We start from the raw sequence: 14576 nt of genomic DNA, 5'->3' as shown, positions 1-14576 counted from the left end.
CACTTATCAAGCAACAGATTTTCCAAACCTATATTGATGAAGCTCCAACCAGCCCTACCAACACTGATAGCATCAGTGAAACTAGCTTCATCACTTAATTACTGATCAATTGACTTTTCCTGGAGCTTGGCCTTAATAAAGGCAACCCGTCCTCCATTCCTCACATTAGCACCTGTCAATTAGTTCTCTGATGTTGAGCATCCACCCTGTACTGTCCCTTAGTAACCCTCTCCTATATTCACCTGTCAATCAGGAGTTTCTGTAGGCTGGTATTGATAAGATTGGCCACCAGGGGGCAGTTGTCCCTCCTCACGGTCTCAATGCCCTTGCAGTCCATCTTGTCATGGGTATCAGCGCTGGAGGAGAAGTACAAACCAGCGTAACGCTTCTTGTTGATGAGCAGGTAAGGAAAGTACACCTATAGGTAAGAATCACAAGACAATGGGAAATTATGACCAGCACTTTGCAACCTTCCCTCACTCAAGACGGCTCCTTGAAGAACAGTAAGGAAGAGAAGCCCATACACAGCAGCAGCAGATCAAGTATTTACCTTTTCAAACTCTAGCTTGATTGGGGGGACGAAGTGGCTGGACACCCACTCAGCCGCCTCACGTCCTATCTCCATAGCTTCCTGTACTGTCTGCACACCCATTTTACACATAACGGAGTCCGTGTCTCCATAGATTACCTGCCCAGAAAAAAACAAGAGAGTAAATGCTGCTCTTTCTTACAGGTAAATTATATGACGGCAACCACCGAGGCCCTGGAAACCCTCTTTGCTACTGCTTTGAGTCATTTGCTGGGAAAATATCACACAGGGCCATGTGCTTTGACACACAATGAAAAACAACCCACAATGAAAAAGGGAATTGAAAGGAAGATAGAAAATTAGCACAAACAGGTAATGAATGGTTCAAGTCAGTAGCATTTTCCTACCTGACAATTTTTAACAGAGAAAGATGTATGGAATTCACTATGAGGAACTGCATGTAGCCCCTTTTCATTTTGCACAATCCGAAATGATGCGTTGTAGAACTCAAGATGCTTTACTTTAAGCTGCAAAAAAGACCTAGGCAAAGGCTCTGAAGATGAGAATGACAGCTGCCGGTTTATTTTGGCACATTACCTATGACCTGCTGCTAAACTGCTACAAACTTCCAGAGACCATTATTTATCAAGTGTGATATCTATTCCCAGGTCAGTATGTTATGTTCTATTATGTTTTATGAGTTTCTAAAAGCATGTGATTGCCAGAAGGGGAGTCCTGGTGCCATGTCCTAAAGTTTCTCATGCTGCACCAGTTATGCTACTGTCAACAAGAACGCTGTCCATTTCCTAATATGTAAGGCTGACACACTAATGTTTCACCCCTCATTTCCGAAACAAAAAGTTGGCTAATTATAAGATCATGGGTACTGCCTGTTGCCGATCGTCAGATTATCATCCTTTGTTGTCGGGGATGCTCCTCAGCACCACCAATAATCTTAAAACAGAGATTATGGGCAATGGAGTCTGAAGAGAAGACAGCTCCTTCAATGTCCCAGACGCAAGAGTCCTGTCAGGGTCAAGACAGCAAGAGGCGCAGCCATGCCAGATAAGTTACTCCACCAATCGAGAGAGACCAGTCTTGAAGAGGAAACCTGTCCAAGGACTGACACTTGCAACTGTACAAGACCACTGACAAACAGTAGCAGGATAAGAAGATTACCAGAACCTTCGTAACGCGTACCCCTTCCTGACTGAGTGTATGGACTGATGCCTTAGATTCCAGTGTGCTTATGGTGGAGTAACTGTATGTGTGCCTGACTGTCCTGAGTTGTTTAGACAAACATACCTGCTGCATTCCTTCAGTTATATTAACTATCAGAAACTAGCCTATGTGCTTAGTTCCGGAGACTGTATTTTTTTCCAACAAACAAATTCTTGGATCATCACGAAATAAAACTCAGCATCAAGTGTCTGCAAGAACTGAGCACATGGAAAAACTATTGCACGTTGCTCACACGGCATACATCTTAGAATGAGTTATACACATTTCAAAATGGCACGCATGCATCATGTTGCACCAGTGGCCATTTTGCATTTTTACTGTAGCGTTCTAACATGGTCAACGGCCGTCATACAATGGAAAAGTAATAATAAAAAATGTAATGCACAGAAACAAAACAGTTGAGGTTAGCACCCCAGTACTACTGCAGATAAAAAGTTAAAAACAGGGTGTGACGGGAAGCACCAGGGACCAACAGACGAGCAGGGGCTTCTGCTAACTTTAACAGAATGAGGTCGGTGTAGCAGGGGCCTGCAGCTGATTAAGAAAAAAACAACACAAAAGTTTCCAAACTATGTATTTGCAATGTTTATATTTGCAAAATGCTATCAGCCAATGCCAACGCTGATGGACAACCATGTTAGCTAATGATTAAAGACAGCTGAATATCAGTAGACAATGACTGAAAGTGGCCTTCCAAAAGGCCTGTTCTACACTTTGTCGGTATGCATTTATGTGTTGTGTGTCATGACAACAGCCTTGCTAAACGTTAAAAGCTGGCTTTAGGCAAGACCCAAATAGAGTTCCTTAAGTGAAGTGACCCACAACATCTTGCTGGAGTGTGTCCAGAAGTAAAGTTCACTGCACACAACTCTTATCACCATGTTCTGTGGAACACCTACACCGGTAAAACAGATGCAACAAGTTTATTTTCTCCCACTTATCCAATGACCTTACCTTGGCATCTGCTGCATACCCGTTGGCCAGTGTGTACTTAGACTCCACAAGCTGCTTGGTCTTTTCAATCATCTGGCGGCCAAAACCAGTAACACTCTAAGTGAAATGAGAACATGAACAGAAATCAGTACAGAATACAAAAGGACCTCAGTGTAGAGGACAAAGGAAATCCATACAAATCATTGTAAGACATCAATGCACGTCATGAGGCCAATACACAGCACAGAAATGGACCAAAAATGCACAGCAGAGAAAGGGGCCAATACACAACACAGGAAGGATACAATACATGGCACTGGCCATAGAAGAACTAGTTACTTAGACCATTTGTAACTCTTTTTGGTCCAACTGCAGATACCTCACCTTTAGAATATTCCCCAGGCTACATACTGAGTTTGGATGTTTACACAGCAGTGGTCCGGCACGACGCTAGGTGGCGTTGAGCGGATCCAGGTTGACCTCATACCGTCCTGGAAGTGACAGAGTGGAGATGCATATAGGTGCCACCACTAAGCGCCAATGTCAGTTTCTTGAGTGACTCTTTTTGTGTCCTCAGACGCAGAGGACAAAACAATTGGAGGTACCAGTATGCCGATCTCTAATTTGGGCCACTCTGAGATGTCTAAAAGAGGCCATTGCACGAAGGTGGAGGAGAAGGATCTGGGGTTAGATAGTATTAACCACAAAAGACTGTTCCCAAAAGCAAGTAGCTTGTTTTTCAGATGGATTCTTCTATCCACAGATTCTTCCACTTTACAATAAATACCTGTGGCTTGGACAAGGACAAACAAATCTCTGCAGGACTGAACGAGTGAAATGCCCTTGCTGTCGGACCTGGTTTTCAAGGCAGCAGCACTTTGTGGAAGTGTTCACTGACACCCATGTCGCGGCCTGCCAGATGTCAAGGACAGGAAACTCTGCATGCAAACGTAGTGATAGCAGCCTTGGCTCTAGTAGACTGAGCTCTAAGGCCTTCAGGAGACCGCTTCTTGACAATGCATAACCGATCTTAAAGCGGAGGACTATCCAACTCGACAGAGTCCTTTCTTGCACCACCTTACCTATCGTAGCCTAAGACAACCCCACAAAAAGCTGATCGTCCACCTGATGGTCTTTGATGCAATCAATGTAAAAGCTCAAGGCTCTCATGGGGTCCAGTTGGTGGAGTGCCTTCTCTATTGAGGGGTGAGGCAAGTCAAGAACATTGAGAGAGTGACTGATTGTCACAATGTTAGGCAGAAAGGCATCCAGATCCTCCAGAGTAGTTTGTCTGGGAAAAGGTGGTGTTGGGTGGCTGCCCCTTAGACCTCACTCATGCGACAAGCTGAAGCGATCACAATGAGGAAGATGTTTTTCAGTCAGTAGACACAAAGATCAGCTATGGATTTGCTTGAGTCGGGTACACATAAGGAATGTCCGAAACAAATTAAGATCCGACTGTGGCATCAGAAATGGTTTTGGAGTGTGTCAAGCCTTTAATAAACTGCATCACAAAAGGTGATTTAAACAAGAGCATTTGGTCTGGCAAATGCAAAAAGGCCAAAAGGGCAGACAAATTATCTTTAATGGTGCCAACTGCAAGCCCTTGCTGGGCCAAAGATAATACAAACAAAAATACATCAGACAGTTTGCCTTGCAAGATGTCTGTGTTGTGAACCCTAAACCAGGCCACAAATTTGTCCCAGCACACTTTGTAAATAGACTTTGTAGAGGGATGTCTGGGCCAAAGGATGACAAGTACATGCTCAGGAAGTAGATCAAATGATGTCAACTGCCACCACTCAATCTCCCCCTATGGAGGTGTAGGCTGCATAGCTTGTGGAGCAGAATCCTGCCCTGCTGCTGTGACAGAAGATGCTTCTGAAACCGTAGCCTGATCAGGGGACAGATGTTAATGCCCAAACAAATATTCCAGGTACCACACTCTCATGGCCCAATCTGGAACCACTAGAACGACTTGTGGCTGGTGGTTCCTGTGATCTTCAGAACTCGGGGCAGGAAAGGCAGGGTCGGAAAGGCATACAAGAGTCCTGTGCTCCACTCTAGCCTGAATGCCTTTCCTACAGAGAGCGGTTCTTAGGAAGGAGCAGTGGTTTTGACACAAAGGTCTCAAAATGATCCAGCCAAGGCTCTCTCTGCTGACGAAAGATGTCCTCCGCCACCTTGCATCGTCAGGTGGTTCAAGATCATTAAGATACCCTGACGCACCAGCCACCTCCAACCCCATGTCACAGGACCAGAGACCCCACTCGACCTTGCTTGTTGCAGTACTACATGGCAATTATGCTGTCCATGAGGATGTGCATGAGCTTATTCTTCATGTATGGCAGGAAGGCCTTCGACGCTAGGCAGGTGGCTGCAGCTCATAGTCCTCTGACCTACACCTCTCCCAGATGACCTCCCTAATCCGGCAGGTACACATCCTTCACCACCATCAGCTGTGGGTGGGGAAGGGGTCCGCTGCTGGTCCAGCTGCAGTCAAGCAGTCATTATTATAGATCTTGTGCACTCTCCTTTGAAACCTGGATGACATATTCCAGGTTTCCTTGGTGCTGGGCCCACTGAGAGCCTGCATGTGCCACCTGGCAAAGTGGACAAGCAGGATGCATGAGGCCACCAACCATAGAAACCTGAGAACTGCTCTCACCAAGATCCAGGAACAAGACTAAATTATCAAGGCTATAGTCCAAACGTCTCGGACTTGTTGCGAGGGAGGCACGACCTGGAACTGCACAGTCTTCGGAAGAGTACGAGTCAGATGTGTCTTTGGCTCATTGACCGAAAACCACAAAAATGCTAAAAGGTTCTCAATTATCGGAAGGTGGTATACAACTGATTGTGGCGAGCCTGTCCTCAACAACCTGTCATAATGATAATGGAAATCTGGTATCCCCCAATCTGCGTAGATTGGCATCTGCCACCACCATCACTTTTGTTAACACCCAAGGTGCATAGGCCAAATGGGAGCATGACAAATTTAAAGCGCTCCTGGCCCGCGTTAAACAGCAGTATCATCTAAGGGGCTGCAGAAAGGGAACATAAAGGTATGCATTTTTCTGGTCCAAGACAACCATTCAGCTTTCTGGATCTCGTAAAACATAACTTGGGCCAGTGTGAGAAACTGAATGCGTTCTTTCACAGGAAGTCATTCAGAGGGTGAAGATCTAAAATAGGAGGAAGGCCTCCATCCTTTTTTGGCACAAGGGAATAAGGGGATGAGAGGGAACAATCCATGTCCGACTTGAAAGGCTGGCTCCGTCTTCATGGCCCCTTTTGCGAGTAAGGCCTGCACCTTTTGTAGCAACATGGAGAGGACCTTCTTAAAGCAGCTCTGATGTGGGAGGTCGTGGTGGTGGGTCAGGAAGAAATGGGTGGGAACCCTACTGGTCAATCTGGAAAACCCATCTGTCGAATGGGATGGAGTGCCACCCTGAGTGAAAATATCTGATTCTGCCCCCCCACAGGGTTGTTGTGTGCGGCTAAAGGCAAACTGAAGCGGCTTGGAGGTTGATGCCACAAGAGGAGAAGACCGAGCATAGCACTGTTCCTTGTGACCTGTGCAATGTCTGCTTGGTCCCAGTCCTGGGCCAAGAAAGGACTCCCTGGTTGCTGTAGGGATGGCAGGACGGGAGTGAAATATACATCAGCTCCCTTGAGTAACAACAGTAAACAGTAGTGAAACTGATGAATAAACTGGCGAGTAGGCGTGGAAAGGCCCAAGGAATGTGCTATTGCTCAGCTTTCCATAAAGCATTTGAGGGCAGTTGGACTTCTCAGAAGATAGGTGGGACTCATCATAAGGCATGTCCATAAGGAATGCCTGCGCATCTCCAGAAAGCCAGTGGACTGCATCTATGCATGTCAAGAGAGCACCACACTGGTGCTCACAACTGGGCCCCTACAAACATCTGTATAAAGGCCAGCCTTAATGACATACTTAGCTGCATCTTGACCGCCCTGAATGGAGTGAGACAAAGAGTCAAGAAACTCTTCTGAGACCACCAGCAAGATCTAGCTGGCCACGTCTCAGGGGGTATGATTAGGCCTAACAGGCAGACAGCAATGACCGTTCTCAATGTCAAGCTGGTCAAAGAGAAGATTCACAACTCAAATCCTTAGTTCTTTTCGACTCCCTGTCTGGAGGAGCTGTGGGAAACAAATTTGAATTTAATTTGCTGATAGAAGGTTAGAACACCAAACACTCAGGAGAAGGCTGCTGTACAAGAAAATCTGGGTAGGCAAGCTGTGGCACCTCGCCACTTGCTGGGCAGGAGCAAGTGACCTTAGGGTGTCAGCCAGGTATTTATTAAATAGAAATAAATACTCAGACAAAGCTGGTCGAGAATGCAAAGCCTCAGTGAGGACATCTGTCTTGAAAGAAGGCAACTTAAGTCTAGCATCTCAGGCACATTTCACTACGGCAAATGAAGTACTTTTCTCCACTGGGGGTGCCCGTGGCAAACTCAACCCTGTATTAGAGGAGCTATCAATCCCATTGCTCATCAGCAAATGTATACAAACTCATCATCGAAATATGGGGGTAAATCGTCCCCATCATCGCCAGTTAGTGACAAACTCTGGTCTGACTTCAAGCCATTAAAATTAAGAAGCCACTGAGCAAGGCTTTGTGGCAGAGGAATTGATTTGTTGAATCCGAACGTTTAGGAACTGGTTGTGCTGGAGGGATTCACAGAGGCACTTCAGTCGGGCCGAGAAGGATTCGGTTGGGGGACCAAGGGGGTGATGTTCAGACACCAGATTTAGCAGGGACTCAACCTCTGGTGCTAACAACACTGGGGCCAGAATCGACGAGGAAGGAACAAGCACAGCTGTTGGAGCTGGAGTTGAAGTCATCACTGGAGTCTGTACGAACTGGAAAGCATTTGTTAATCATTGAAAAAGGGAGCAGAACTCCAGATCTGCGTTCAAAAGCATGGAAAAAAGGGAACTAATGAATAAATACTTACCTTTGATAACACCTTGTCTCATAAGAGACTATATTTAGCTGCAAAGCCCTCACCTTAGAATATTCCCCAGGCATCAGACTGGATACGGAAATTTTCAACCAGTACCTCTGCGCACCAGAGCGGGGAGGATGGGAGGGTAGGTAAGGAATCCACGGTTTGATAGAGACTATCCGATAAGGTGTAAGTGAAGATTCCTTACCTTAGAATAGATACCCAAGCAATACGTCACCTGAGGAGAGTCAGCAAATAGACTGGACCAAAATGTCCTGCAGGACGTTTGGAAATTGTGTTACTGGTTAAGGAGTGTGAAACCCTGTGTTAAAATCCAACACTGGGTTTATATAAAACTTCTATATTGGTAACAGCATAGTACAACTAGGACTGCATGCAAACTAGTCCTCTGGTAAATGCCTCCTAGAAGGATCCTAGAATACCACTCTGGAGACAGTAGAACCATAACAGTACTTGAAGATAAACACTAATATATACAAAGCCTATGTATATGTCACTCCCTGCTCAAGCAGCAGCTACAGTTTGCCAGGGTGAAACACAAACAAAAAACAATTGACCTGTGCTTACCCCTCTTCCAGCTTGGCACAATAGCAGGCAGGCTTATCTTAGAGGCAATGTGTAAAGTATTTATGCAGCACCTCAGAAAGTAATGAAGTGGAAACACCAGACAAGAAAAAATCTCACACAAATTTAGAGTACAATTTAATACATTATTTTAGTCTAAAATGATAAAAATCCAACCAGTAGAACTGGTGACATGCCTTCGGATCGTGGTCGCACTCAAAGACATACAAGATGTGGGTCCATCACAGACATCGGGCTTGAAGCCGGCCCTCTGAGATGACATTCCAGCCATATCAGGAGAAGATCTCAAAAATACTTTGACAAAAGGTCGAAAAAAAGTTTAGTCAATAAGTGACTAAGGGGTAGTAGCTCTCTCTGGGTCTGTGCTGTCTGGCATGGAAGCGTAGTGGGGTGGTACATATATAGGCACCGTGCACGTCCCATCCGGCATGGATGATGCACTGACTGTACAACACCACCTATCACACGGAGGGGTACTGCTGGAGAAAAAATTCCCTATTCAGTCTGATGCCCGGAAATAATTCAAAATGTAAGGACTCTGTGGTTGAGGTTGATCGAAAAAACAAATGTAAGACTTTTTCAATACCAGGACATGTAAAAGTTAAAAACAAATTTCCAGCTTTTTAAATCCACTGCTCCCTGGGCTATATATTGCCTACCCTGGGTGTGATTTAAATGTATTAATAAGGTTTATTTGGAAAGGTCGAAATGGCACTTGAAAACTGCTGCAATGGTGCAATACAGGCCTGAGACATGTTTACAAGCTACTTAAGTGGGTGACACAATCAGTGTTACAGGCCCACTAGCAGCACTTAATTTACAGGCCCTGGGCACAGGTAGTAGCACTTTACTAGGGACTTGCAAGTAGACTGAATATGCCAATTGAGTTAAAGCAAATTCTTTCTGTTTGAGGGAGACAGCACAAGAACATTAGCACTGGTTAGCAATGGTAAAGCGTGCAGTCCTAAGACCAACAAAAAACAGATCAGCAAAAATGGAGGAGTACAGCAAACGTTTGGGGGGAGAAGAACCTAAGGCTGACAGGTCTAACAAGGACTGAAGAGGCAAAGTGCCCATCATGATGGACCTGAGTATCCAGACAGCAGGGCTTGATGAACGAGTGCAAAGGCGCTAACATTGCTGCCTGGCAGATGTCTAGGAGAGTTACTGTGAGTGCTAATGCATTGGTCGTAGCCTTGGCTCTGGTAGATTGAGCACACAAGCTCTCAGGAGGTTGTTTCTCGGCCAACGTGTAGCAGATCTTCATGCAGCACACTTCATCATGAGAAGGTCTGTTTCTGCATTGACTTTGCTTTCTTAGCCTCAACATATCCTACAAAAAGTTGATTGTCCACCCAGAACTCTTGTGCGGTTAATGTAGAATGACAATACTCTTTCTGGGTCCAGACAGTGGTATCTCTCCTCTTCTTTGAAAGGGTGAGGTGGAGCAAAGAATGTAGCCAAGGTGATGTTTTGGCCTGCATGGAAGGGATGTGTCAACCTTCGGGGGGAAGGAGGCATGGGTCCTCAGAACCATCTGGCTAATAAGTGGTATATAAGGGTGTACATAGAGGGCCTGTAGTTTTCTGACCCACCTGGCCAATGTTATGGCCATTAGAATGACCATTTTGATAGTCAAACATGGGTATGTAACAGCTCACAGGGAACGCACATGAGGAAGGTAAGCACCAGGTTAAGATCCCACTGGTGCATAATGAATGGCCTAGGGGCAACATGTGCTGAGGTCCTTTCAGGAATCTAGTCATGACGGATGACTTGAACAAAGTAGGTTGTTCCGGCAACCACAAGAATGCCGAAATGGCAGACTGATAACCTTTAACAGTGCCCAGAGCAGGACCTGCTGGGCCGAAGAAAGACAAGCAGAACGTGGCATAAGGGTACAGAGGGGGGTCATTATCCCAGGATGCACAACATGCCACAAATTTATCCCAATGGCAGGCGTATACCATTTTGTTAGAGGAATGGCTGGCTGCCAGAATAACATGACAGACTTCAGGAGGACGGTTGAAAGCTGTCAACTCTTGCCTCTCAATCCACACGCATGAAGCCAATTGGTGTGCAGGTTCAAGTGCAGAACCCCCTCCTACTGCTGCAAAAGAAAGTCCTCCAGAAGGGGCAGCATGATCGTAGGAACAATGGTTCTGCTAAGAAGTTCGGGATACCAAACTATGTACCTAATCAAGAGCCATAAGTATGACTAGAGCCCAGTACTTCCTGATCTTCTTGAGAACCCCGGGCAGGAGTGTATCGGCAGAAAGGCGTACAGGAGGACGTAGTTCCAATCAAGACGACAAGCGTCTTAGAGCAAGTTTTTGGCCTTCGAAACTCCAGCACACAAAACTGCTGACATTGCACGTTCTGGGCAATGGAGAACAGATCTAACCAAGGCTCTCTCCACTCTTGAAAGAAACCTTGCACCACCTCCAGTGGAGACACCATTCGTAATCAGCTAGGCATTGACAGCTGAGTAAATCTGCCCTGGTATTTAGAGAGCCCAACAGGGAAATGCCCTGAGGTTACAGCCATATCAGAGGCACAGGGCTTCTTGATAAAGGATCCACAACCCCACCCGGCCTGTTTTTGCAGTACCACATGGTGGTGGTCTTGTCTGTGAGCATGCGCACTAGCCTTCCCCTGACTGAAGGAAGAAAGGCTTTCAATCCCAACCGGATGGCCCAGAATTCCAGCAGGTTGATGCGAAACATGGACTCTGCCAGAGGCCAGAATCCTCTGATCTCCATCTCTCCTACATGGCCACCCCAGCCCAGGAGTGACGCACCTGTCACTACTGTGAGCTCCGGATGGGGAAGGGAGAGGGGTCTGCCGCTGACCCAATTGCGGTCTTTAAACCACCACTGCAAGTCTTTTGCAGTTCCCTCCGAGATCTGGACCCGGCCACAGAGATTTCCCTGATGCTGTGACCACTGGAACTTCAGGTCCCACTGTTCCAACGTGTATGTGTTACAAGAAGTATGGAGGAGGCTCAGAGGTCCAAAAGCCTCAGTCAGTCTCACCGAAATCCAAGATAGAGTCTGAAACATCAGAATCGTAGCCTGAATATCCTGGACTTGCGGTTCAGGAGGATAGGCCCAAAACTGCACATATCCAGAATGCTTTTAATGGACAAAGGCTGGGCACGAGCCTGTGAGCTGGTGAGGAAAATATCCTGTCACCATATATTTAAATTGTTACATTTTAATTTTCTGCATCGTACTTCTATTACCCCTAAACATCTGAATAGTATTTACCCTGATAGAGGAGCCTGTTGTCCCTGAAGTGGGGAGTGCGGGGCTTCGGCAGGCAATGAGGGCTTATATGAACACACACGCACAAACACTAGCAGATTTGAGATTCTTGAGCACCTTGGAGCTGGATCTGGTTTAAGATGTGAGACACAACAGTTTCATCCACTTCCACCTAAAACACATGTGCAACATAGGTCAAGAGATTTAGCCAGTTTAATTGGTGCCTGGTAAATATTAACCCTTCTGGATGGTTGTGAAAAAGTCAGTAAACTGCAGATACCTGATAAGTGGCGAGTAAAAAAATAAAAGACCATCCACCACAGACCCGGATATTCTTTGTCTCTTTGCAACTAAGTCTAGAAAATTCTGTAGGATAGTAAAATTAAAATGGAAAGCCACGAAATAAACACATTCCATGAAGTAAAGAGCCACAAAGAAAGCAGACTAAGACCACCACATGGAACTGCTAATTACAGAGTGAGTGTCAGCCTTTGGAAGCACTGCTATTTGAGACACATTTAATGAAGCAGGTGATAAACAATATATTATTGATGGAGGCAGGAGAAATAAGAAGCCGCAGGTCTTGTTCAACAGAAGGCCCAGAAATAATTTCAGCGAGACTCTACAGCTCTTAAATCAAGTCTGGTCACCTCAAAGATGAAGAAATGTTTACAAATGTAAGGGCGCGGGTAGGGGACAGAACCCTCAGTGTGAATGCACCATTTTCCTAAATATTAACGTTTGTGCTGCAAGTATGTCTTACTTGCAGATCAGAACGTCCTATGAGTGGAAGAAAAAGTACATTCCAGTAACCTAAGGCCATGGTCATGTAGGGGTTTTTGAGATATCTGAGACAGTTGTATACACCTGGAAGTTGGAATTCTGAAGACTCTGAGCTGGGGCGCCCACTTGCTGGAGCAGTGAAGGCACTGAAGAAGAGGTGCATGAGTGAACTATGAAAAACAGCGAGAGACCTGCAGTTCTAATGTGTATAACGATGTATGTGCGCGCCACAACAGGCACACTGAGACACATGGAGCAAAAATATGATAATCACAGCTAGATACAATGCTGCACACACTAGAAAAACAGTTATACACAAACATATAAAAAAAAGTCACAATGAGCAATAGCGTAGTGTCCCACTCGTGCCAGAGGCAGCAGACCCAATTACTGGTAAACATACAGACAGGACAGTCTCCCCTAACTCAAAGAGAGACACGTAACAAAAAGAACTTGACTCAAAGTAAACACACAAGCTAAAGGCAGCAGGGTGATAATCGCCAATAGGTGAATGCTTATAAACACATACATTAAAAGATAACTGACAAACAGCTAAAAGAATCGGTGCTACATACAGAAAAATGATAGTATAAAAGAGCAAAACAACTGTCACACAGCATACTGCATATCCAAGCATGTCAATGCACAGACTCAGTGATCAATACAGATACAACTGCAAAGACACAGTGAAGTGCACAAACACAGCAAAAACATACAGCTAAACGCATGCTACAGCCACAGAGCACATCTCAATAATGCATGGTGACCTAGGCACCAGAGAGAGTGAACACAGAGCAACATATTTTCAAACACTGATAGAAGACACATCTTTGTCCTGGCTGTCCACCTTACCCTGAACACTAATTCTTGGCACACATTGCTCTCCACATCTGACTGAACTCCTTGCAAAGGTCACTGCATATTAGGAAGTTATAGAAAAAACACCTGGGAAAGCATCTTTCCTGAAAAGTCCCCTAACCTCCACTCATTACAGAAGAACAAAGGGGCACATACACTGCCTGCTGCCTTCCCACACACCCAGGGCAGATAACATACAGGTCCTACATAGGGTGAAGCAGGCACTGAACACCTTCCCTAGATGTAATGAACAGCTTTCCACAGATGGCTGCATTCAGCTACAGCCAACGTGCTACCCGCCTATGAAAATACTGAAGAGCTCTCTTTACTCCTGTTCAGAGAAGGGTGTAGCCTGACCCCTCAAAAACACTATAACAAGTAACATTCTGAGACATAACAGCACTCCCCCTGGAACTCAATCCTGTTAAAGAGGCATTCCAATGAGATCCCCTATGTCCTGCTACAATACAAAGTTAATAATAATAAGGATAAATTGATCTGATGAGCTGCCCTAAGTTAAGAAAAGTTTGCCACTGATGTGAAAAGGACCCCTTATCCTTCTATAGAGGTTGATGATTCAGAGGATGGGAGACCCCTGCTCATACAAAGGATCAACAGGGGGATAAGAGATGAGAACTACCTACCTATAGAAAAACTGATCAATGATGTGACAAGACCCACTAATTTATGAATACTCAAAATAGTGACATGAAGTGCATCTCCTGTCTTTCTGTAGGTACAATGATAGTTCACTGATGTGAGGACAACTACCAGTTATTTGTCAGGTGCAAAGAAAGCATAATCATGTATGCCTCAAGCCCCATTCACCTTTCCTTGCAAACCTCGCTGAAGCATTAATGTTCCCTGTTCGCTCCTTTTTTTTAATGAGCTCTTTTTATTGAGTTTATATATTCAGAACCAAACAAACATAATGCAGTGCATAGCATATGAAACCCCTCAGATATCTCTCACATGAAGGTTGCTTACATCAGTGGGTCCCCGGATTCAAATATTGATTCAGTGGGGGTCCCCGGGTTCCCGTAATGATAAAGTGGGGGGCCACAGAAGTCAAAAGGTTGGGAACCACTGGCTTACATAGTCAGGAATGTATTTCAACATTAGCTGAACCAGCAGAGCTTTCCATCATCCCCCAACGTATGGCAGTACCATAATGAAACTAATTCATATACAATCTATGCATTCCAGAGTTTCAATATGACCACAGTTGGTTGTCACCATCATTACATTCGTGTGTAAACCTCATTAGCTAATCATCAGTGTCTGTACTCCTCCCAGAAGTTGACTCATCAGTTGCAGTGAAGCGCTCCAGAAAGCGTCCCTGTAGGAAGCTGGCCTGGTGTGTGGTGGGTACCTATGGTA

General features: G+C 45.4%; 1 protein-coding gene across 2 annotated transcripts in view; it reads right to left on the bottom strand.

Annotated features, from left to right (window-relative positions):
* Positions 1–14576, bottom strand: part of POLD1 (DNA polymerase delta 1, catalytic subunit) — a 336382-nt gene that overhangs the window by 193654 nt on the left and 128152 nt on the right. For both annotated transcript variants that reach the window (XM_069200918.1, XM_069200920.1), the window contains exons 18-20: positions 2726–2821; positions 551–688; positions 243–418 (exon numbers count right to left, since the gene is read on the bottom strand). In XM_069200918.1, the coding sequence (XP_069057019.1) occupies positions 243–418; positions 551–688; positions 2726–2821 (410 nt within the window). The remainder of the gene's footprint in view (positions 1–242; positions 419–550; positions 689–2725; positions 2822–14576) is intronic.

The sequence above is a fragment of the Pleurodeles waltl genome, chromosome 7 (assembly GCF_031143425.1).
Source record: "Pleurodeles waltl isolate 20211129_DDA chromosome 7, aPleWal1.hap1.20221129, whole genome shotgun sequence".
Classification (NCBI taxonomy): domain Eukaryota; kingdom Metazoa; phylum Chordata; class Amphibia; order Caudata; family Salamandridae; genus Pleurodeles; species Pleurodeles waltl.
Note: the sequence above shows the minus strand (reverse complement) of the source record. Positions and strands in the feature narration are given on the sequence as shown.